We start from the raw sequence: 22,807 nt of genomic DNA on the forward strand, positions 1-22,807 counted from the left end.
ATCATTTGCTGCAAGCAAAAAGAGCAGCAAGCTGTAGTTTGGACACCCCCCGCAGAACACCACCAATTCCAACACAGCGATGCAGATAAAGTGTAGGTGCCGTGGCTGTGTTTTCACGGCCCTGGCAAACTTGGGTGCGCAGTAAAGGAGGGGTGTGTGTTCACAGGGGCAAAACAAAGCAGTGGTTGTGCCCCGGGACGGTGGCCTCAGCACAGCCAAAGGTTCTCACACACAGTGAAAGATAGGGAAGGATGGAAAGAGAATGAGAGTGGGGGAGTAAGCAGAGAGAGAAAACACTTCCTGGAGGTTCATTCTTCCTCTCTGCAACCATCAATGGCATTCTCCCCCTGACCCACTCCTCTCGCCGACAAACAAAAGAGGCCGCATTCCACTGGTGCCTGACCGGCCAAGCAACCAGCAACCAGCAGCCATCCAGCCACAGCGCGAGCACATCGCTGACCTCACCGCTTCGGTTCACACTTGCCTTACATAAGGCCAGGCCAGTTCCTGGAAAATGCACCCTGATTAATAATCAAAATAAGACCAAAAATGGAATATGGCAAAACAATCAATCTATCTCTCAATAGCATATTGCAAGTAAGTCTGATATTACAGCCTCTTAAAGATACAAGAATTATTGCAGACACTATGATTGGATTGATACAATCAGAGACATAAATATTTGAGATTATTCATTATATTGCATATGGCCCATAGTTAACTTTCGATCATTTTTTTTCATTCATTTTTTTTCCATACCGCTTATTCTCACGAGGGTGCTGGAGCCTATCCGAGCCAAGTTTGCGCACCAGGCGGATCATAGTGCACTGGGATAGGCTCCAGCACCCCCACGACTCTTGCGATGATAAGCGGCACAGAAAATGAATGATTACAATATCTTTATATCTATGGATCATTTCAGTTTATTCATACATTCATAATTTTTTTAGCACAATGAATGAAATGCAGTCCATAGTTAACTTCTGATACATCAATTCTTTCGGACTTCTATCACCGTCAATGGCAACGTCTGAGTTAATACTCAAAAATACATTTTACAACCCAATCATTTTTAGCCGATTGCAATCTTCTCTTTGACAATATTGATATTTAAAAATTCATATTCATACCATTTTGGGGCATTTTGTTCCCAGTTAGCGACACTTTTACTTTGAAATGTGCTCATTTGGTCATGTTATCAATCGACGATCACCATCGAGAATGTTTGTACGCCATGTTGTATAATGCGTAAACATAATCAAGTTATTACTTGGACGTGTTTTGTACAATGTTTAAAAATAGTTTTGAACCCAGAAAGAGTTTGCATAGCAGCAAACATAACACAGTCAAACAATACTGCACAAGCAAATGAAGTTCTATTCCAATCTCATCCTTTATGGTTCATGTGGCTTTAATATTAAATTCCAGCAACTATTTCCACATCAAAGCGACTTTGCAATACAAAGTGTGTTTTTTCCCCCCTTTTTTGGGTTCAAGCAGCAACTCGACAGCAGCCAGGAACTAAAACAGTCATAGATCAACAACTAACCGCTGTGCCTGGGTGCTGACTAATTTGAATGTTTACATTTTAGACTGTAAATATTACGTTTAGTGTTAAATAGGATGTGAAATTAATGGGCTTGACCCAGTGGAAAGTTGGATGATTAAAAATAATATACTACGGTAGTTAGCCACCACGCTCGTGTGTTTCGTTTTTGCAAACAAATTGGACAGCAATATGTCATTCTGTTTATGTTGACTTATTCCCTCATTAATAAAGATTCTCACTGCATATGTTTGATGCTCTGATGGTCGTTAAGATTCATTTCAAATGCTGCGAATTAGTGATTGCAGCTGTCTGGAAATTTTTCCTGGATCACAGACTAAACAATTTTGGATTGTTGCATTTGAGAATGTGAACTAAATGAAACACAGAGCATGCAAACATCTAAAGAGAAAACTTTACAGCAGTAGCCTTGAAATGAAATTGAAATTTTGATCTGCTTGTCTGATGACCTCGCTAAATCATGACCGCCTATCACATTTGATTTTATTTGAATCAAAACAATATTCAAAGGTTCTTAAGTCACTTTAACGAGCTTGATTGGACTTTTTTTTTTGCTTTTTGAGCTACAGTAAATTGTCCACACATTTACAATTATGTACCATCTTTTAGGAATAAATTAAAATTTAAAAGATTAAACTTGAAACATAAAAACAAATTGCTGTAATGAAAACCAATAGAAAGAGAAGTCCACTTATGACCCGAAACAAACAGATTGGACGTCCATCGTCGTCAATGGCGCCCGATGAGTTCAATGAGTGCCCTCTGTGTTAACTGAAATAGCTCAATCAGTAGGCTACTTCTACTTTTTCCAACTCTGTGTAAAAATGATGCCAAATACATATTTTTGAGGCAAAAAAACGGTGCTCCTTTCTTTGGTTTGTTATGTTGTTCTTAATGGCAAGGGGTCAATGTTCAATCTTTGTTCCAAAGATAATTATGTAAAGTGCAATCCCACACAAGGCGACTCGGCGGATCAGTGGTTAGTGCGTTGGCCTCACAGTGGGAGACCTGGGTTCAAATCCAGGTCGGTCCACCTGTGTCCTGTTTGCATGTCCTGCGTGGGTTTTCTTCGGGTACTCCGGTTTCCCCCCACATTCCAAAGACATGCACGTTAGGCTGATTGGACACTCCAAAATTGCCCCTAGGTATCAGTGTGACCGTGAATGGTTGTTTGTCTCCTTGTGCCCTGTGATTGGCTGGCCACCAATTCAGGGTGTCCCCCCGCCTCTGGCCCATCAGCTGGGATAGGCTACGGCACCCCCCGTGACCCTAGTAATGATAAAGCGGTTCAGAAAATGAGATGAGATGAGAATCCCACACACATACAGGGCGACGTCAAAGTTCATCCAGGGCAGAAAAGCAGACACACACACATACACACGCGCACACACACTCGCACACACACCGGAAGCCCCTCTGGAAACATTGGATTGCAGTGTTTGCCTGCGACGGGAAAAAGTCGGCACTAGGACCCGGGAGAGCACGCTGCCACAGAGGCATTGCAGACAGCGCGTTTGGGAGGTGTAGTGGAAGAAAGGCGAGAGAAACGGAGTAAATGAGATCACTTTTGTCCAGATTGTTCAAGGACTTCTCATCTTAAAATACCGCCGACTCAGCTCACTAGAATGACACGGACACAGTGTTGAATTCCCGTGCAGGTAAATGTCCGCGTTTCCTTCGCATGGTTAACTACAAGAGGTCGACAGCTAGTCAGGGTATGTCCCCATTGTACTTAACATGGGATGCGGTTATTCTCCCCCGAGCTGCCCCGCTAGGCCCCAAATCCTTTCTGTCGCTTAATGCAGGCTAAAATGTGCTACTTTCCACACTCCCGATGGCTTTAAAAGTTGCTGCAAAGTCGCGGCGATCCGCGAGTTTCGAAAGCCAACCGTGCCGGAGTAGTGTTTTTTCCACAAGCAACAGTGAACGTCTCTTCAGATGTTTGCTTTCTGACAATGACCACTCTTTGAGACGAAGCCTCAGGCCCACTTTCCTTGCAACTTCAAGCTTTTCCCCCCTTTCCACCTAAAATCTCGCTATTATATCACTTTTATAGCCCACTGGTAAAACATTATTGAGATCAACGACAGCGATCCATTCATTGTTATGAACACTGTTTACTCTTTTTCCACTGTAATGGCCACACGTATCATTAGCTCACTTAGCTAGTTGCTGCTCCTACTCCAACACCCACTTTTAACAAAGCGCTCCTTTTTATTTTTACTTGTCAGCAACCATAACAATGTGCTAGTATACTTCTTTTTTTAGTTTTTTTTAGAGATCCCCTAAAACAGGCTCTGATCGTGTTATTTTCTTTTTATCTGGTCTTGTAATCAGCACATAGGAAGTCATAACACTTGGCAGGTTCCCCATGAGTATTATAGAAATTCTTTAATGTTATTGTTGCCTAAAAAGTGTTTGAATTTTCTATTAAATACTCTTCAATGCTCAGCTATCGATGAATTTAAGTGATGTTTTGCTATTTTAACACTATGTTTCATATAAAGCGTTGTTTCTTTAAATAGTGATAGTGTATATACTGTATATGTGTAAATATGTATCACAGCTTTGAGGGGAGTGGGAAAAAAACACAAAAAGCTATATTGTGAATTCTCATATTTTACTGTGCATGCATGTTTTTATTGCGTTCATGTTATCCAGCTTGAGCATGTGGTGACATCAACTTTTTAAATCTTCTGACTGTTCGTTCCCCGTTTTTTCCCCATTTGCCTTTGAATGCTCCTCCAGATATTATAGCCTTTAACGCCTGTATGTCAAAATGTTTTTCCCGGTCATGAGACTACGCCTGTCCGCTGTGTGTGCAAATGGGGACGTGCCGTATGATCAGCAGAAGACACAACATACCAGCGTAATGATGAAGTCGGTGACTTTTGGGTACTGCCTTCTCTATTCAAAAAATACCAGCCGCCTCCCACCCAATCTCTTCGCTCTGACGCAAATGTGCCATCAGGCGCATGCAGAATCTTTGGAATGTTGTTAGAAATTGTCCCTGGGCACAGTTAGATGGATTGTGCCCCTTCTGAGACCTTATCTTTGAGAAGGATGCACTCGTGCTACACTGAGATGGTTTTTATAAAATGACCTGGCTTCATTATAAACAGGCCAGATTTGAAGATTCCAATTGGTCCAATATGCTAATTTTTGCTGGTCAAGTCAATTCAATACTACTTTTCTCAATACTCAGTGAATAATCAGTTTTCTGAGATCATGCCTTTGAAACTCATTGTTTTCAACTCTACAGGTAAAAGTTAGATTTGGCCAAGATAAGACAAAATCTGCTTGAGATTTGATGAATGAGGTCTAGCATAACCTGTTAAAGATCTTCTGTAAATCAATGTATCGTATCTTTTGCTCTTGTCTTAGAAAGCTACGTTCAGGAATGCTTGGCTTCGCCTTTGCAAGTGGAACTCTCAAATCATTTTCTCAATAAAGTCTGATCCTATCTTTCGTTTATGTTTACCATCTTCGAAATGAATTGCTCACAAAGTTATGTTATAACAAGCCGCGTGAGTGACTCATATGTTTTTTTTACAGTTTGCTAACGTGGAAAGGACCGTTGTTTTGAAGCGTTATTATGAGTCATACAAGTGGGATGAACTGAACAGACATATTTGCTTAATGCGTCTTCACCTCTCCTGAACTCCTGTTCACTTGAGAAGTGCCGGTGTATGAGTAGCTGACAACTATTAGCACTAAAGTGTTGAAAAAATAATGTAATGTAATGGTACGTTATGAGCAATATGATAGTGAGAGGGAAATTATTACTCATGCAAGTGACGGGTATCCCCACATTAAGTGTCAACATTCTCCCTTTTCAGTGGGCGGAGCTTGCATGTTCTCGCCAGGCCTGCGTGGGTTTTCTCCGGGTACTCCGGTTTCTTCCTACATTCCAAAGACATGTATGGTAGGCTGATTGGGCACTCTAAATTGCCCATAGGTATGAGTAAAAGCGTGAATTTGCTTGTGCCCTGCGATTGGCTAGCCAGCAATTCAGGGTGTCCTCCGCTTCTGGCCCAAAGTCAGCTGGGATAGGCTCCAGCACCCCCCGTGAACCTAGTGAGGATAAAGCGGTTCAGAAAATGAGATGAGATGAGTTCCCTTTTATTTCTGTCGTTCTAATTTTTGAAGTATTCTCAGGGAACTTCAATGAGGAACTTTACACTCTCTATTTGACCGACCATTCCGGCTGTCGCTAGGATCCATTTCCCCTTACCCAATGTGCATGATGGATGGTCTCGCTTCAAATGTTGTAAATTCTTGAGTAAAAGCGTATGCGTTTTGTAATCGTAAACCAGCCGCTGAATTTTGCCTGCCCCAGCAAGAGCAGAAAATAGAGCATAAACAAGCTTACGACCATTGATCTGCAATGAAGGAAGTACTGCGGTGGGCTTGGTCTGAATTTCTTTCTCCTACCATAAACACTTGAGACTGTCCTCAGTGACTCCAGTCACAGATGCACGTACGATCCTGGCTTGCTGAGACCGATTTGGATCGAAAGAGTTAGCCCCGCCAAAATAAAAGGAACGGTTAAAAGCCCCAGTGAGAGTAAGGCAGGCGGGCGGTGGCAGCAAAGAGGCCTGAGGACCATGTGACCCGCTGTCGGGGTACTGGGTTCATTCAGTGGCTGCTGGCTGCAGCGCTGGCGGCAGCCCAGCTTTTTCCACACAGGCCGCAGTAGCAACAGGTCGCTCCCATTAAAACAGCAGCACTCTGTTGTGGCTCTCGAGCCGCTCGTTTGCATGTGTTGCTCTTTCGGCTGCGGCGTACGTGCCCTGGTTTGTTTGTGTCAAGTCTTCCAAATGTGTACATAACATGCGAGGTTGTCACACGGCGAGATGGCCAAAGGATCCGGTCGCTTGAAGTTTAAATTGCGCCCAGTTTGTTTTTTTTCCGCTCTCAAAATCAGCCTCATGATCTTTCCGCCATCGTTTGTGGAATACAAGGACCACAACCTCACTGCAGCAAACAAAAACAGAGTAAAAATAACACCCACAGTCATTTGGCTCATTAATATCATTTGGTGGGATGTCCCGATCTTATATTTTTTTGCATGTGAGTCCGAGTCACCTGATTTTTGAGAATCCAAGTCCCGATCCGATACTGAAGAAATATATTAAAGAGCCAAATGTCAATTTAAACAGTGCATGCAATTGATGACCCAATGTGTTGAATTGAACTATTTTATTTGTGATTTCTTGCCTTTTTTTTGCTGTTCTTGGATATTTTCCCCTTTTTAAAGCAAGGTTTGTTTCAATAATGTAAATATAAATATAGAAATATGAAACATGCAGTCTATGTGATGTACTTTTTGAGTTTTGATCCAATCGGTTTTACTCAACATTTGTTTTGTCGATACTGATCCAATGCCCATGTTAAAAATAACGCATAACAGGTCACCAGTTAATTCTAAATCACTGGATCTATTATAGTCAAGAAATTCTTTGTTTATGATATAATACAACGATCTGTCACTGTTATTAATTTCAAAAAAATTATAGCCATATTCGGCGCATATGTTTGGCTAGTAGTTTGATTTACAGCAGACAAAAAGCACAATTGTTCTAAAAAAACAACCCAAAAAACGAATACTGGGTTGGATCCAATCTTGTGACAAAATCCGATACTTTCCAATATTCCAAAAAGAGTCTTATCGGGTGCAAAACTACTTTAACATTTTTTTTACTTGATTCCGATCCTCAGAAAATGACATGATCGGAGCCGATTTCCGATCATGTGATCAGTCGGATCAGGGACATCCCTAATAATAAGTACTAGGGCTGTAAAAGGTGCGATCACCACACACAGTGACACGTTTATTTGCACCCAGGGCTGCACTGATATGACTCGTAGTCTGTCAATAGTCACATCCACTTCCTGTTATTGTCCCTGGTAGTCAGTCGGCTGGCTGGCTGAGGCCGCTCACATAAAACTCTTCTGACGGATTTAGTCTGGTGGAGCGGCGGCAGACAAATTGATTTCGGTGGAAGGGCAGAGATTGCTTGGTGCAGTGTGTGACATTTGTTTGAACAAGTAGGGAAATTGATCCTTTTTTCCCCCTCCTGTCCTCCATTCAAAGCTGTATTAACAGTTAAATGAAGGGAAAGGTCAAGTGGCTTGTACCGATAGTCTCCCGGTTCGGGATAATTCCACTTGGTAAAAAAAAAATGGAAACACTGTTGCATTTTTTTAGTATTTTGTGGAATTGCTGCAACGGATTGTCATCTTCTTTCATCAGAAATTATTTTCATATTATGGCCAATGTGATGGCCTGTTGAGTGTATTGTATATGTCTATGTATATTATGTAGACATTCTTGAGTGTTAGCAGGGAAAACTTCTGTTTTTACGTGATGACACCCGAGAGTTTACACTGAACTTGCGTTATATGTGAGTTACCTTGGCTGTTATGTGCACATAAGGCGTGACGTTCGTCTGGACGCCATCCAGCAACATTTCCGTGTGCTTGCGCCACAGGTCAGGCATGAGTGAAAACAACAACACTCTGATATGGCACGGAAAAATTGTTTACTTTCTTAGACCGATGTGAACAGCGCACTGAGATTCAGCTGTTCATTGATTTATTTATCTTTTTCCAGTCAACCCAATGTCTGTTATTTAAGCGACTCTTAAAATATTCATGAGGGAAAAAGATCTTTGAAACACGGAAGGTATGTCTTTTATTTCTTGAACCATAAAGTTGGAAGGGTCTTTGCTTCTCTTCTGAGTTGACCTGAAGGTTAATATTCATATAAGTGGAACTAAAATGACACCTCAAATCGAGCTAAATTGACTTTTTTCCAACCATTAGATATCTGCGGGCCTCCTGAGCTCTGCTAAGCGAAGAGAACTTGGGAAAACAAAGAGGCTCTTTCTGTGGAAATCCTGGATTCTCTAACCTGTCCACCAACATGACCAATGTGGTGATTGTCAAGGAGGGATGGCTGCATAAAAGAGGTACAATTCAATTTTTCACTTTTTAATTTAGACTGTCATGATGTGTTTACTACGGTGTTAGATTCGTGCCACAATTCCGTGTGCGTAATGTAAAATACCGCCGGTGCAAAACGTGTTCTAAGCACATAAGAATGTGTTTTACGAGTATAAAATATTTTTTTGTTGGTGTAAACTCACTGTTACCAAAACCAAAAAACACTTTCCCTATTGTTCCACACTATTTCAACATTTTTTGAAAAATGACATGATGTTAAACTCAAACTAAATATTTGACAAATATGAATTGTCACCTAAACCTGGGTGACTGTTTGTCCAGAATTATACATTACATTTAAAACCGGTCTCCGTTAAACAATTACCAAAAGCTTAAAGTGTAAATAGCCAAGCAGTCTCCTTTGGGAATGATTGAACTGCTCTGTGTGGTGTGTGGGGTTTTAGTCCTGTTGTTTGGATGGAGAAGCATTCCTCACATACCTGCTGACTTTGAGTTCTTAATGTGAGCGCACTGCACACCATCTTAGCCCTCAAACCACAGCTGCCCCTTAGAGTCCAAGACCACCAGAGGCTAAATGTGATAAGCAAACGCTCAAGGCTCCAGGGTTTCTTTTATTTATTTATTCATGTTTTCTTAAGGTAAGACTAACGCCAATGGCTAACCAGTGAACCGTCTTCAGAGCTGCCAAATACTCCGAATCTTCCATAGTTTACTGCGGCTGTTTTGACCAAACTACTAAATGCACATTTTGTTTTCGACAAAAAAAAATCAAGCAAAGGTTTTTTTCAGCTTTTCACATAAAAACAATTAAAATGTTGAAAGTTTTCATTTTGGCTTGACATTTTAACATACCATGACGATTCATTTTGAAACACAAGGTCATGTTCTAAATCAGTTGAGCATTTTGCACGTTGTCAAAACGTTCAATTATTATGAAAGGTAAGTCGCATGCTCATTTCCTTTTCAACGACGTGTGCACAAAACTAAAATGTGAGTAATAGTTGATTTGCTGTTTTTGTTATTTATTTCTCTGCAAGAATTATCTATTGAAAAAAAAGGAAAGTATTTGAACAGCATTATAAAATTAAATAATATTGAGCTTTATTTTTGTACACATCACTGGTAAATGCCACTATTTATAGCAGTTTTATGAGCTCCTGTTAGTTCAATTCTTTGTTCGTATTCCATTTTATGAGTGTACTAACATTAAAGCGAGGCTTCCTGTTTTTAAACATAGCATCCTAACAAGCATTTTACTTTTATTTTGTTTTGACGTGACATTTTGCGAACAGACGCTGTATTATCCCAACCATTTTTTAAAATCTTTTCAACATAACCCTCATCTGTATATTGTAAACTCTTTTACCTCAATCTGGAGGAAATTGTGTTTTTATTGCTCCAAAATGAAACACTCCGGCTTTTGCCAAAGGTCACTTGTTCTACGCACCCATATCAAAGCACAGTTCCGATAACATAATAAAAGCGCAGGTCAAAATATACCTAAAAAAGCCATCAAATAGTGACTAGGAAGTAAACAGTCATGCTGAGTTGTTGAAAATGTGCTCATACACAAACACACACACACTCTCAAGTTCAAGCTGTGACGGCCTTCTACTTGTGACATTAAACAAACAACCTTTCAGGAACAGTGAGTTGGCACGCTGTCACACTCGAGCAACTGTGCCCCGTGAAATGTCACCTAGAACCTTTTTCGTTTTGATCGGATGACGTCCGCCCGACTCCCTGACAGTAAGGCTTTTTGTGTCACGTCACTGTCGTGCCATTTTTGCCCCAGAGCCACCGCACAGAAGGTGAACCCGTAGTAACCAAGTCTCGCTGTCCGTCACCGCAGTTGCACCTTGATTGCAACGGGGCCAGCCACGCATTGCCACGCAGTTCCCCGTGGATGGCCTCACAACTTGCATCAGCACATTCAAATGTCTTTGCGATGCTCATCTTGCCTACTCAACTTGATTTTGGACCATTTCGAGGTTACTTCTTGTTGGTTTGGGGACATTTTAAAGGTTCCCTATTAACACATTGGCTGTCATTGAAGGCACTTTTTTGACGGCAGGGGCCGAACGAATGAATTCTGGCGCCCTTGACGAAAAAAATTCTCTACGTAGAGCACATGTGTCAAAGTGGCGGCCCGGGGGCCAAATCTGGCCCGCTGCATCATTTTGTGTGGCCCGGGAAAGTAAATCATGAGTGCCGACCTTCTGTTTTAGGATCAAATTAAAATGAAGAATATAGATGTATATTAAATTTCCTGATTTTCCCCCTTTTAAATCAATAATTGTAATTTTTTAATCATTTTTTTCTGTTTTTAGTTCAAAAATTATTTTGTAAAATATATTTAAAAAAAGCTAAAATAAACATTGTTTTAGATCTATAAAAAACGGAATATTCAGGGCTTTTAATTCAGTTCTTTTAATCCATTTATAAAAAAATCTAAATATTAAATCTAAAATGGCATGAAATCAAGTTGACGTTAATGTGGCCCGCGAACCAACCCGAGTTTGACACCCTTGCTCTATATGTATTTAACATGTGTTGTAGTGGATCCCTAAAATCAAGTGACACAAACAAAAACATTGCATATGTTGTGACTTCAGGCACTTTTAGTCTTGGAAGAATACTTTTGGAATACCATATTCAAAGTCAGATGACACTTAGGGTATGAACCGTCTAATTCTTTTTTCTATTGCCAGGGTTCCCTATCAATTCTTTGCACACTTAAATTTTGCATCTGGCCTGTCGTGGTCACAGGAGTGAGGCAGTGTTATTTCTTTGAGCCAGTTAGTCTTTCTGAAGTTCTTGTCAAAGCCTGAGCGTCATCCAGCATCAAAGAGGCAGATTGTGGGTTCCCTCGTTTCCAGCAAAGTGTCGTGGCCAAGAACTCAGTGAAGCCCAACAGAAAAGCGCTGGCCTGTCCTCTCCTTTTCCCTGGCTCTTGTGCATTTGACTCATTTGCTCCTTGACAAGCATAAAGAGCCGGCCCCTTCGTTAGACTAACGAAGCCCACAACAACCGTTGGACATGGGGAACACACTCGGCTCGCTCCAACTCTAACCGGGAGGGCTGCGGCAGGAGGGAGCACAGTATAATATATTGTGGGGGGGAAAGCTGGAGGGGTGGGCACAAGAGGAAGACAGAAGTTAAATAGTGTCTCTGTGATGTTCCCAGAACATTGTTCAGTGACCTAGTCGGCCTCACAAGAGTGCATAGACCGTGTGTGAGATGCTACAGTTGCGCCACTCATTGCTCTGATTTGGAGCTCATCAGTTGTTTGGCTACTATGCCACTCACGGACACCCGTGAGTCGGCTGCCCCTCCGAGCGAGACCTTGTTGGTGGTCCAGTTGATGGCACGAAGTAGTGTGTGCTCAGGGTTTTGGATGGGAATGGTTTTCTTTTTAAGTGCCGCATGCAGCTATTGAAGCTATTGACCTTGTGCTTCCCTCACAGATAGGAATGACAGAGAAGGCAGTGGTTCTGCATTATTTCCAATAAATATAGACGTCCAGTCCAATTTGACTGGGGGGCTGGCAGCGAGGATTATAAAAGTGGGCCCTGGTAGAATAAAGTTTTCCACGAATGTTAAAACAAACAATTTAGTTTCATGGAGTTCAATTATCCCAGCAGTCAAAATCTCAATTTCGATGCAATCGTTTAGCTCTGTCAGATTTTTCAGTTAATCTTTTCATCGTGGTTTAATAACCACTTTATCGGAACGTGACGTTCAGCAATATTAGAGAAAGTCTTCCCAGACTCCGTTGTTTAATTTACTTTTCTTCATCCACCAATTCCTTCTTGAGGTACTTGCTCAAGGTGGAATTGTTGATTCTCTGCAGGCACAGTCCGGCAGCAGAGGGCGTCACACCGGGCCACTAAAAATTTCTGGCCGCCGACACAGACCCCCCGCTTTCGGTAATGGGAAGCAGTCTTCCTGCTAAATGTGGTGGAGAGAAGAAAATGACTCGACTGCAGCTGCTGTGCATGGCAGGCTGAAAGGGATGGTTAGGGAGGTGGCAAAGCCACTGCCCATCCCCTCTCATGGCAAGCCTGCTGTGCTTACTTTGTTGTGCAGAGTCTTCCTGCCCCCGGAACAGAGGTTTCCCTGACTGGCCGTCCTCTTGCTTTAGCCACTGCTGTCCTTTCTTAGTACTTTTCTGCTTAGAAGTTCTCCATCTTCTACTTGAAATCCGACAACTCCGTCCCCGGTTCCAGAACCCCGCTACTCCGTTGCTAGGATAACGACCCTGCTGACAACCCGGTTCCATGGCGGAAGTGGCTGTGGATCGGTGAGAGAGCTCTGTCCCCGACATCAATCACTTCCCTGGCACTAGATTTGGAAAAGGGTCTTGAATAATGGTGATGTGCAGCTGTGTGCAGAATATGGTTCGCTTTCCAATGGGTTTTCTCCACTTAAGTTTCTCCCGTTTTTCCAAATTTAATCACTAAGCTATTCAGCAAATGCTAAAAAATGTTGAATTTTTGGGACGAAAGTTTTCAATCAATACGTAAACTTCCTGCTTGTCTCACGTACTGGTCTTAAGATCTTGTCTGAACAGATTATCTTAAAAATGCATTTCTCGGGTGGCACAGTTTCTGGGTTCGTTAATCCATATCCATAGACTTCTTGTTTACCCGGAGAAAGGGGGCAACTCTCAACCCTAATGTGGCAGGGGGAACTACCCACAGTGTCTCTATGGTAATCAGCAGGTGTCACTCACCACAGAGAAGAAGCGAGGGCTTTCTTATGAGCGTGAGAAAGAGGGGCAGTCTCCCTCGCGCCCCCACCCTGCTTCCTTCCTTTTTTATCCTGTTGGGGTAGCAGTGGCAACCACAGAAAGATGGATAAAAAGAGGGGACAGAGAACGCTACATTGAAGCTAGGGTGTCACTTCCCCGCAACCTGTTGATACTCTTGCCAAAGCCCTGGCATCCAGCTGCATGTGAGCAGGAAGCACCGACAATGGGATTCCTGTAAGCGAGATATCACCAAGCTCTGGGAGATGGCATGCATTAGTTCTAATAGTATCTCAAGCGGGCACGGCGAGATAATAGTTGGGTCAAGGGCCTCGCAGCTCTGTAACCGATGCTTTTTAGAGTTTCTCTGTGCTTTTGGCTCAGTAGATCCCTTGCACCGACCGGGAAGATCCCCTCTCCTCTGGAAGCAGGCCGCCCGTGGCTCATTGAGATGCGGGGCACTCGGTGGCAGGCCGCAGCTGCAGCCGACAGGCAGGACGCGGCAGAAAAGGGCCGAGGAGATGGCGAGGTGGCCGGGGGTAGGAAACAACAAAAGGCACCAACCCCCCCTCCTCCGAGGCTTTGGAGTTTAAATTCGCTAATCCTCCACCTCCCCCCTCCTCCCATCACCTCATCCGATTCTCACTACTAACACAAACACACGCATACTCTGTTCATGTCGTTAGCTCTGGCTCCCTTCCTCGTATCCCCAAGCCATGAATGGCTAGGCAGGGACAAAGAGCAACAGCAGCCCCCTCAGGAAGTCCGACCTCTGGCTGTGGGTACCGAGAGCCAGATTTTGTCGGACGCTCTCCGGCCCTGATCCTTGTGTTAGTACGCATTCATCTGGTGGTTGTGTGTATCTTCACATATGAACGATTTCAATACTTTCAAGTGGACGTGTCTTTTCGTGAAAGACTAAACATTTTGCGGGTTCACAAAATAGCAGCATTTTGAAACAGAATAATGCAGACATTAAATGCTCTTAAAACCTCATCTGATTTTAAAATCAAACTATCCATACATGTAAAGGATATATACCGTATTTTCTCGCATATTAGCCGCATCCGCGTATAAGCCGCACCCTTAAAATTGCCTTAAAATCGTTGAATTTTACAATTTCTCTCGTATAAGACGCCCCCTGATTCAGAATTTTCTTCTCCATATTCATGGTTTTAATAGGGAGTACAGATGTGTCACATGACCATATGCAGTTTCGTGCATGTCAAGTCTAGTTTGTGCGCATATAAGCCCTACCCTTGATTCAGTCATCTTTTTTTAGACAAATACGGCATATATGTGAGAAAATACGGTATTTGATTTTTTTTTTTCGTGGAAAAGCATTTTTTGTAGCAGACTGGGGAATGTAGTGACTGATCTTTCACTGACGACTTCTCTCCTCATTTCAACTTTGCTCAAATCCATGCCAAAGCATCAATGCAAATTATTCCCTTGTGCCGATATACAATATAAACAAACATGACAACTTGCCCTCATGTGCAGCTGTGGCCAAACCTGTTCTTTCCCTGTTAACCTTGGCTCGAGTCGGTTCGGAGTATGGAGGGTGTGTCTGTGGCAGGTTGCGGTTGTATACACAGTGCCACGCAGCAGTTGGTAAATAAAGATAAATTCTGTTTGTTTGGCAGTTGTTCTCTGTTCATTATTTTCCACTTTGCCCAGCGCGCATCTCCCCGACCTCAGCAGCTGCTTGTCATGTAAAGACACTCCATCAGTCCCTGACAGCTCCGTTCATAAACACACACACACACACACACACACACACACACACACACACACACACACACACAGTGCACACGGCTCATCGACACCGCGTGCAATTGTACATATGTGGGGAACATATGTAGTGATCCGTCTCACTACTCTGCTCAGTTCTTTGCGCACTATCAAGCTTTCTCGACCCCACTCCTTGTCTTTAATCATTTGTCCTTGCTGTAAAATCCGTCTTCCTGTCATATAAGCAGTTTCATCGAGTGGGGTTTTAACGGCAATGGTTTTCGCTCTTTTTTTTCACCGTTTAACTGTGTCACAGCAGTTTCTTACTAACTCTTGATCACAGAGATTGGGAGGGAGTCTTTCTGTCAGACAGTTTTTGGCAGTGGAAGACAGTGATGCAATACTAAGGTTTGCTTTAAATTTTGAAGTTGAGAACTTTTATATATAATATAAGTAAAATGCAATTTTAAAGCAGTCAAAGGGTCGCAATTGCGCACTACTCTCGTCTTCTCCGCGCACAGCAATCATATGGAGCGCACAAAATAAAATCCAAACTTTTTTTTTTCCATGATTGCGCCATTCACGCGGCAGCCAGTGGCAGTAGCTCTGTCCACTCTTATGTTTTCCGTGTTTTACAGCCCTTCTATCTTTTTTTTAAATTACATTTTAATATTTCTTAATACATTCCTTTTTACTTTACTGTGCATGTGTGTCTAGTATGTGTGATCGTTTGTCTTCAACCTACACAATGGACTATAAATGGAAATTAGCCCTCGGCTACAATCTTACATATATATGTTCATTAACATGAATATAAATATGTTCATTAATATGTGCTATCCCTTATTAAATAAATCAAAGCAAAATCATGGAAAAATATTGCATATAAATGGAAACTTGACTATCTCAAGTGACACGTTCAGCAGAAAAGTCATTTGAACGAGAATGAGAAGTGAGAAGGACAGATGTGTAAAATAAGGTAAAATTGAAGTTGGATTTGTGCATATTCTAATGGCATTTATGAAGATATTTTATTCATAGATATTTTTTCATTCATTTTTTGCACCGCTTTATCCACTTTATCACTCGTGGGGGTGCTGGAGCCTATCCCTGCTGACTGACTATGGCAGGTGTGATACTGGTGTGTGCCCATAGCGAGCAATGATGATGTTGCTCACACTGGTACTCAGTGTGCTCAGGGAGGTTGTCTTTCTGCCCAGACAAACAAAAAATTATAGGGAACATTGGTTGAGAGTATGTCTCTGCATGCAACTTTTTTTGTAGTTTCTTGAGTGCATTTCAAATTAGTACATTTGATGGTTGACAAAATTTGCCTGCAAGACAAGACAGTCAGATGTAGTTGGTTCATGGATCATATCCGTCAGCCGAAATGTCCTCACTCCTTTTGGACATTCACCAATATTGGGAAGTAAGACATATTTGGCCAGCAAACCATGCCTTAATTATGTAACAAATGGCAAAAGAGACAGTTTGTCTAGTCACTGTGGAGATGCCGCACAAAGCACATGGACAAGAAGGAATGTCTCACTTGGGGTTGAAAGTCTTTAAGAGCATGTAGGAGCCTAAATGGATTTCAAGTGATATTTGCCTCAATGTCCGGTCACTTTAGACAAGAGAAGTAAATTTTTACATGTTACTTCTGCAATCGAAATTACATCATGTACTGTCAAAAGGCCCAAATGAATGCTGAATATATAATTGAGATATCTTGATATATTAAGACATAAATTTGTAGAAAATCGACGTTTTACATGACAATTTCAGATCGATCTCTGACAACTTGACATATATCTAAAATTTGACATATATCCAAAAGGATTTCTGGGCAGGTGTGCATCAGTGCTTCTTTTACAACTGCAAAGTTGACCACATGACAAGTGGAAGCAGTTTCATCCGGGTGTCTCTGCAATTGTGCAGCGCAAACACCGGCAACTGTGGACTCGAACCCCCCCACCCCACCCCACCCACAAACTGTCTGCCTAAACAACAAAGACGACTCTTGAGAGCTTCCTATTTACACTACTTCCTCTTCCACTTCATTCGACTTTGCACACATTCTGCGATGGTAGGCCAAAAACCAAGTCTGATGTCTAAGCTTTTTAATCGTTCACGAACAACATTGCACCGTACTCATAAGATTTTGACTTTGACATTTTGGGTCCTGTGAAAACACTCCTGTCCGCCAACCCACACACGCACAATATTTATTTCCACAACTACTGTGCAGATTGTTGCGCCTGTAAAAAGTCATCCTTTTAAATCCAAGAATGTGCTTTCGAAAGATGGTGTTTTTATCGTCCGCCCTATTACGTTTGTTCATAATGACGGTGTCACATTATGACATGTCAGCACTGTGCACATAGTGTCCTCTACGTAGTGTGGACTGGCATGAAGACTCAGATCATAGCTTTGAATATAGGTCAGCCAAAAACTTAGCACAGTGTGACTACTTCGAGACCAGCTGTAGCTCAAATGATGAGGCCAGGCCAACAAAATGGCAACTTTGTGCATTGTGGTCAGCTGATAATTCTACTGACTATTTATTCTTAGCTATTTTATCAAATTGCGCTGTAAAAAACTCAATGTGGCAACTTTTCTGACACACATTGTTTTAAAACGTGAACTCAAATTTGACAGATGACAGTAGATCTGATCTGAGTGGAATTCGTTAAGTCCACAACTGCAAGCCTTGCAGAAAACGACATGAAAAATGTGTTGTCGTGATGAGAAATACGAGACATCTGCTGCCAATTCATACAAAAGTATTTTAGACAGTGAGGCAGATGTTTTGTATCGGAGCCAACGCTTTCTCAATAAGTCTCGACAGCTCATTTCGAGAGTGCTTCACCTCTCATCCGGTCAGCTTTGCCAGAACGTCCATACTTTACTTAAGTGTCCTTTTCCTTTCACGCCATTTCGTCTCATCATTGAAATCTATTTGGACTTACTCTGACGAGGGTTCTTAATCTTGTCATTCTGAGGTTTAAATAAATGTGATGCGGCAGGAAGAGGAAGTTATTTTTTCAGGGTGTCAAAAGGGCAGGTCTTTAAAAAAAAGCTTTCTGTCAATGGTAATTCTGCACGTCTGCCTCGCAGTTTTGCGAACAAGGGTTCAATCTTGTTTACCCTCTGGCCTTCCTGTGTGGGTTTTCTCCGGGTAAACCGGTTTCCCTCCACATCTCACAAACCTGCACGGTAGGCTGACTGAAAACTTGAAATCGTTCCTACGTATGAGTTTTAGAAAATTCAGGGTGAATCTGCCTACTGCCCAAAATTAGGTGACATGGAAGATAAATAAATTCAATTGTTTTGAAAACTTGTGAAACACATCCTTTATCAGTTCCATGTGCGTCAGAAAGGCCAACAGAAGCTTAAAATGACATCTACTCTATTTTTCTGGTACTCGCACGCTTGCACGCATTCTGTGTTGGAGGAAATGGGGCCATTAAGGACAGCTTGCTACAACTGCATGGGGCTAATATATGTCTCCATAATTAAAAATGAATTACTCTTTTTCATTATAAATATTCAAGTCCGCTTCACCGTGTGTCATCGCCTCGCTGTGATACGTAAGATAGTTTCTCCCCCATCTGCACAACATCTGCTGCAGCATTTCCTCAAGCATTACCAGAATAAATTGAGTTTTGTCAGAGATGGACGCGCATGACTTGAAGTCATGGATGTTGTCGCCAACCCGAACTGGGCTTTTGACAAGTTTATTGTTGATGTTTACAAAACCGCTGAGAGAGAGGACTATCCAACAAAGGATCCTCTATACTCAGACGTGCATACGTTTTTTTTCGACTTTTCCACTGATTATTATCTAATTAGCATAGTACAACTCTACTTACTAATAGGTAGATGCAGAAAAGCGTTACAATTCATTTTTTTTCTGTCCTATGTAGGAACATAGTTTTTTTTCCTCTAATATTCAAATGTTTTTGTTTGTAATTGGTTAATTAGGTAAAAGACCTGTGTGTATTTTGCCCACTGAAACGGTCAACTCCAAGTTAATTTACTTCCGCATAGTTTTGTGACATCCCACAACTAATTTAGGATTAGAAAATATATATATTTGGTCATGTAAAATGTGAATGTATGTGGGCTCATCCAAAAATTCATACCAATACAACCTTGTTTTAACTGCAGGGTTTTAAAGTCTTTACATTCAAAGTTTAACCTGGACATCCGCCCACTCAAATTGGATTGGACGTCTATCGCTGTCAATGGCAGCCAATGAGTCCTCGGAATACATTTTCAAACCCTTTTAAAATGTATTTTTATTTATTTAATTTTCCTGATTCCAGTCATTTATTTAAAAAAGTAAAAGTGGACCCTCCTTTTTTATTTATTTATTTGTTTTTTGTGAGGCCTTCTGAGATAAATATTTGGACACCCTTGGTCTAAACGGTCTACTTCAAAATGGGCCTGTATGGTGAAACTGACAGAAGAGAGAAAAAGGGTCCTGACTTGTACTAAAAACCATTTGTCGTGTAGTTGACCTACAGGTAGGATAAATGTGGTGACAAGATGGCCATTTTGCAATGTTAGGACAGCATAATAATGACCACGTTCCAGCGAAGGGACGGCGCCTTGGGGAATTCAATCAAAAAAAAGAGAGAAGACAATGGACTGGACTAAGAATTATTGCGAAAACACACGGATGCAAAAGGCTTCATTATTTCTTGTTTGCACAATTGCTTCTTTATGACTTTGACATATTTCTTTTCTGATGCCCATTTCTGTCATATCAGGAGAATATATCAAGACCTGGAGGCCGAGGTATTTTCTCCTGAAGAGTGATGGTACATTCATTGGCTACAAAGAGCGTCCGCAAGATGTCGACCAGCTGGAAACTCCCCTGAATAACTTCTCCGTAGCACGTGAGTATTTTCTTTCACGGAAACCACTGAGTTTGCTGTGTTAAAATGACCTGTCTTTGTATGAAGGCCAACAGCAGGTTTTTTTTAAATATATTCACTTTTTTTTTTTTAATAAAAAGGGGGCGTCAAAGTTAATCTTGTTTAATTAAAGTAGAAAACAATACATATTCTAGTTTCTTAGTTTGTTCACCTTGAAAAATATAAAGGGGAAACATTCAACATTCTTATTTATTCATTCATTCATTTTCCAAAACTGCTTATCACAAGCGCTGTGGGGGGTGCCGGAGCCTATCGCATCTTACTATGAGCACCAGGCTGGGGACACCCTGAATCGGTAGCCAGCCAATCACATGGCACAATAAGACAGATAACCATTTATACGGGCAATTTGGAGTGTTCAACTAGCATCCCAACCATGTTTTTGGAATGTGGGAGGAAACCGGAGTACCCGGAGAAAACCCACCCAAGCCCGGGGAAAAACATCCAAACTCCACACAGTGAGAACACACTTGGGATCGAACCCTGACCTCAGAACCGTGAGGCCGACGCGCTAACCACCGCCATTCTCCGTTATATATTTTTCCAAATGTAGTCTTTGTCTCCACTTTGTTTCCATACACGGTGCCATCTCTCCATCGCCACTTTCACCACTCCCACATCATTTCATGGCCAGAATGCCAGCTGATGAAGACGGAAAGACCCAAACCCAACACATTCATCATCCGCTGCCTGCAGTGGACCACTGTCATCGAGCGCACCTTCCACGTCGAGACCCCCGAGGAGAGGCAAGTGAGAAGACACATGCCCTTCTCGGCTCGCGAAGCAAAGATAAACTGTGCGTGCAGTGTTGCTAAGAATGGAATGTAATGTAACCATCATTATTGACAATCACAACGAGGTCCACTGGGCAAGACTCACACTTGAACTTGCCCTTCCAGTTGATAAAAAGAAAATAATGGGATTGGCTTGCTGCCACTGAGTAAACTGGTGGATATTTCTGCTGCTTTTAGGGAAGAATGGACTAAAGCCATCCAAACCGTGGCAGAAGGGCTGCAGAAACAAGAGGAGGAGATGATGGACTCCTCTCCGGATCCCATGGATATGGAGGTCTACCTTACCAAACCCAGACAAAAAGTGGTACGTCATAGTTTTCTATGGGCGCAAGCCAGAATTTCAATACACTTATTAGGCTTCAAGTTTTTAGTTGACCTGTCAAATGGGAAAATTAGGTATGCTGGGTAGAATGGTAATTTCCTATCATGTAAACCATATTTGGAATGGAGCTACTTTCAATGACAAATTCCCACACTTTGGTTTGGCATTCTTTTGCAGTTTCCGTCTCTCTTTTTACTGTTTGTTTGTGTGTTTTTTTGTGCCTTTTTCGGTGCGTTCCCAAATTTCCTCCGGTGAAACCATCAGGGTGACCCAAAACATATTTGAAATTCCTTCATTCAGCTTCTGTTCGACTTAATAACTGACAAAATCTAGTACATCACATGCAACACGTCTACATCAGCACACGCTATCTTGAAACGCAATTTAGCGCCTGATATTTTGGATCTTATTAAATCAAGTCTTAGATTTGTGCTCCACAATAGCCAAAGCCTTTCATCTAACCTTCCCGGGGCGCTCGTCAGCTTCTTTGACTTTTCCGAAATCAGTCCTGGGTGGCTTAGCACCGGATAGCATGTCCATCAGCCCTCAACCCACCATGCGTGTCACGACATAAAGGTCCAAGGCCACCGGATTGGATGTCCGTCACACAACCATTTCTAACATTCTCCTTTACGCAAGGGTCAAAGGTTAACTGAGACACCAAGGGCATATGGGCCCAACCGGTAGAGTGGGAATTGCACGGTGGGTGAAATAGTTCCTTGTTGTGAGCGGGATTGTGTGTCCGGTCTAGTTTGGAGTACGAGTTTGTTTGTAATCGGATGCCGCTCTTTGTCCTCCCCTTTTCCAGACTATGCACGACTTTGAATACCTCAAACTCCTGGGAAAAGGCACTTTTGGCAAAGTTATCCTGGTAAAGGAGAAGGCCACGGGACGCTACTATGCCATGAAGATCCTAAAAAAGGAGGTGATCGTAGCAAAAGTGAGTGGTCGCTCGTAATATAGAGGAAAGACGGGGGGTTGGACATTGGAGCAATGATTTGATACCGAACCTTTGTGGGACTTGCACAAATGCTCTTTGTGGACTCTTTTTACCAGGATGAAGTGGCGCACACACTCACAGAAAACAGAGTCCTCCAGAATTCAAAGCACCCTTTCTTGACAGTAAGGAACCACTTTCTCAAGCTAAGCTAATCGTTGACCTTATTAAGAAGCCTTAATAGTGATTTCGATTTAACCTAGCAACATCCATTGAACTATTTGCTATTTTGAGGCATCATTAAGCAGCTGCAGTTAGCCATTGCTTCTTATCAGTTGAACCAGGGCTGTCTAAACTTCTATCTTCAAGGGCCTCTGCCAGAAAAATTTAAATCCCCCTGATTGGAATTAGTTAAAAAAAAATCTGATTTTTAAAATAGACATCTCGTTTTTAAAGTTATAAATCATTGGCTGCCATTGACAGCTATACTGAAACTTTTACAGTTTCCTACAATGGAGACGCACTGTTTATGTGACTACCTCCATCTAGTGTTAAAGCTGAGAAATGCAAATAGAGTGTAGGCCAAATTTAAGTTTCTTTTGTGGGACAATGACATTTTCATAATCAATAAAAACTGGCCAGCAGGCTGTAGTTTAGACACCCCTGAGTTGAAGCTTTCTATAAGACAGGGTGCACTTAAATGATCCTTCAAAAATAAATAAGGTTGGCATCATAAAATACAAGCTGTTCTATGTATTTTACATGCTGCTATTGAAGATTTTGTGGATAAG

The 22,807-nt window shown here is 41.9% G+C and overlaps 1 protein-coding gene across 1 annotated transcript in view; it reads left to right on the forward strand.

The window, feature by feature from the left end:
- Nucleotides 1-2,993: 2,993 nt before the first annotated feature.
- akt1 (v-akt murine thymoma viral oncogene homolog 1) overlaps nt 2,994-22,807 on the forward strand; it is a 29,937-nt gene continuing 10,123 nt past the window's right edge. Inside the window, exons 1-7 of the mRNA XM_077620901.1 lie at nt 2,994-3,225; nt 8,396-8,541; nt 19,796-19,924; nt 20,598-20,709; nt 20,935-21,061; nt 21,888-22,019; nt 22,136-22,201. Coding sequence (XP_077477027.1) covers nt 8,496-8,541; nt 19,796-19,924; nt 20,598-20,709; nt 20,935-21,061; nt 21,888-22,019; nt 22,136-22,201 — 612 coding nt within the window. The 5' untranslated portion in view covers nt 2,994-3,225; nt 8,396-8,495. The remainder of the gene's footprint in view (nt 3,226-8,395; nt 8,542-19,795; nt 19,925-20,597; nt 20,710-20,934; nt 21,062-21,887; nt 22,020-22,135; nt 22,202-22,807) is intronic.

The sequence above is a fragment of the Stigmatopora argus genome, chromosome 15 (assembly GCF_051989625.1).
Source record: "Stigmatopora argus isolate UIUO_Sarg chromosome 15, RoL_Sarg_1.0, whole genome shotgun sequence".
In the NCBI taxonomy this organism is placed as follows: domain Eukaryota; kingdom Metazoa; phylum Chordata; class Actinopteri; order Syngnathiformes; family Syngnathidae; genus Stigmatopora; species Stigmatopora argus.